Source organism: Myotis davidii, unplaced genomic scaffold, assembly GCF_000327345.1.
Source record: "Myotis davidii unplaced genomic scaffold, ASM32734v1 scaffold1364, whole genome shotgun sequence".
Taxonomy (NCBI): Eukaryota; Metazoa; Chordata; class Mammalia; order Chiroptera; family Vespertilionidae; genus Myotis; species Myotis davidii.
This window is the reverse complement of record NW_006295736.1, coordinates 485980-488694: the sequence shown is the minus strand read 5'-3', so window position 1 is coordinate 488694 and position 2715 is coordinate 485980. Positions and strand designations below refer to the sequence as shown.

Below are 2715 nucleotides of genomic sequence, written 5' to 3'. Positions count from 1 at the left end.
CGCCGCGTGGGCTTGTGTCTGTGGGTGGACGCCGGGCAATAAAGGACGTCACGCCTGCCCGTGGGCTTGTGTCTGTGGGTGGACGTCGCTCCTGCCTGGCAACTGTCTGCTGGGGCCTCGGCCGCGGGAGCTGCTGGGGGTGAAGCCCAGGGTCTGAAAGGAAACCTTGTCCTCTCCACCCCCGCTGCTCCCCCGGCCCCCGCTGTGGGCTCCAGACTGTCCCCCCAGCACGGACCCTTCCCTGAAGGGCTCAGGCCCCTGAGACCTCCCCTGGTCACTGTCCCGGGCGCTCGGGGTCGCCTCCTGCCAGGTCCGTGTCCGGCGCCCCTGCCCTGGGAGAGCTGCTGTCTGTCCAGCCTGGAGGTCCGGCCTGGGGGGCTGCAGCTCCCCGCCTCCCACAGAGCACCCCACGCGGACACAGCTGCCCTGACCACAGGCGGCCGTGCCCTTTGTGGTCCTGCAGGTGGCTGTGAGCATCACAGGCTCAGGGTGGGAGCCAGGGGGCACTGCACACCCCCCCTGCCAACATGGGGGGGGGCCAGCGCTGGGGGGGCAGGTGCACGCCCAGGGCCCAGAGAGGCTGCAGCAGCCAGGGGGCGCTTCCTGGGCCTCGAGGTCTGAGAACCAGCCCCAGGGGGGCAGCAGCGGGGGAAGGGGACAGACCCCGTTTTGGACTCCAGCCACGAGTCGGGCAGTCCCACCCCTGACGCCGTGGCCCTTACACTCCCACCTGTCACTATGAACCACCGTGCTGGGTGCTTCACAAGGTCAGAGTGAGGGCGCGAGTGGGGGACGGGAGGTCAGTGGGCCTGGGCCCCCAGGGGGGTGAGTGGCACAGATCCAGGCACCCGCGCCCCGCGCCCCGCCGATGCCTGACCGCCTGGCCAGGTGGGAGCACTCCCAGGCAGGTGCTGGTGTTGTTCCCGAGAACCATCGCAACCCCCAACTCTCGGCCACTGTGTAGCTCGCATCTGCTGCCCCCACACGCTGTGGGCGGCCGGCACCTCTGCAGGGACGCGGGGCTGCCATGGGGGCCCAGCCCTCGCCCTGCAATTCTCCGCCCCCCTCCTGCCTTCCCAGTCCCCACGTGTCAACGACCAGTCTGGGCACAGATACCTCCATCAGGGAGGCTGGGGAACGGTCGCCCCACAGCTCCGACTGCCACCCTCTCTCGAGGCGCTCGTCTCCCGTCCACTTCCGTCTCTAGGACCTGGGAGAGCCGGGTCAGCAGGTGGCACCCACGCACCAGGCCGGACGCAGCTTCTCGGGGCTGCCAGGCAGCCTTCAGGTTCCCACCATTTCCCACATCAATTTAAACGTAAGACTTTTTTTGTTAATCCTCACCTGAGGATATTTCCCAGTAAGAGAGAAGAAGGGAGGGGAGAGACACACATTGATGGACAGAGACACATCGATGTGACAGAGACACATCGACTAGTTGCCTCCCGCACACACCCCCTGACTCAAGCCTGCAACTGAGGTACAGTGAGCCCTTGACCAGAATCGAACCCAGGACCCTTCAGTCCACAGGCTGACGCTCTATCCACTGAGCCACACCGGCTCGAGTCTCACATGTAATTTTAGAGCAAGATCATACAGTTCCCTTGGCCATTCCCAAGACACAACCAGTGATTTTTACTGTGATTTATTTTTAATTGAAATGACGGTTGTCTGCCAGGATGATGCTCATAAAACTTTTACACTATGAATGACTGCAGTGACCTCAACGAGCACTCTCGATAGATCACACTAATCAGACTGTGAGGTGGCAGAACCCACGGCTCCCACAGCCGTCGCCTGGTGCTGGGGGAGGACCCCGGCTGTGGCCTCGGAGCTAACGCTCGGGGCAGGGCCCACGCTGCTCTCAGCGAGGCGCTGAGCAGAAGCCAGAGGCTGCCTACATCTCGGGGTTCCCCGGAGGGCGCAGAATCCGGCCAGGCCCTGGTCCTGCCCTGGCTGTGCTGCGACGCCCGGTCCCTGAGGGTTCGGCAGACCCATGGATTTCACTTCGCTCGCCATTAAAGCTGGCTGGAGCCGAAGCCGGTTTGGCTCAGTGGATAGAGTGTCGGCCTGCGGACTGAAGGGTCCCAGGTTCGATTCCGGTCAAGGGCATGTGCCTGGGTTGCGGGCACATCCCCAGTGGGAGGTGTGCAGGAGGCAGCTGATCGATGTTTCTCTCTCATCGATGTTTCTAACTCTCTGTCTCTCTCCCTTCCTCTCTGTAAAAACTCAATAAAATATATTAAAAAAAAAAAAAGCTGGCTGGTCTCTGCCCGGCCGGGTGGCTCAATGGGTGATCATCGACCTATGAACCAGGTGGTCAGGGTCCGATTCCCAGTGAGGGCACAGGCCCAGGTTGTGGGCTCCATCCCCAGTGTGGGATGTGCAGGAGGAGGCAGCCCACCCATGATTCTCTCTCATCACGGATGTCTCTCTCTCTCTCTCCCTCTCCCTTCCTCTCTGAAGTCAATACAAACATATTTTTTAAAAAAACTGGGCGGGTCCCGTTCTGCCCGCTTCCCTTAAGGAGCAGCCAGACCCCAGGGCACACAGAGCAGCAGTGGGACCCCCACTTACGGGAAGGTGTCCTGTGAAAGCCGGGCCTCCCGTGTCCACCACCTGGGCACCATCTTGGGACGGTGGGCACCCCCTCCAGACTCAGCTTCCCTGTTCCCGCTCATCAGCACCCCCCAAACACCGGGCCTGAACCCCAAT

At 62.5% G+C, this 2715-nt stretch overlaps 1 protein-coding gene across 1 annotated transcript in view; it reads left to right on the top strand.

Annotated features, from left to right (window-relative positions):
* The window catches only part of MYO1G (myosin IG), a 24180-nt gene that overhangs the window by 13446 nt on the left and 8019 nt on the right, over positions 1–2715 (top strand). The window contains exon 15 of the mRNA XM_015568207.1: positions 1773–1983. Within this exon, the coding sequence (XP_015423693.1) occupies positions 1773–1983 (211 nt within the window). The remainder of the gene's footprint in view (positions 1–1772; positions 1984–2715) is intronic.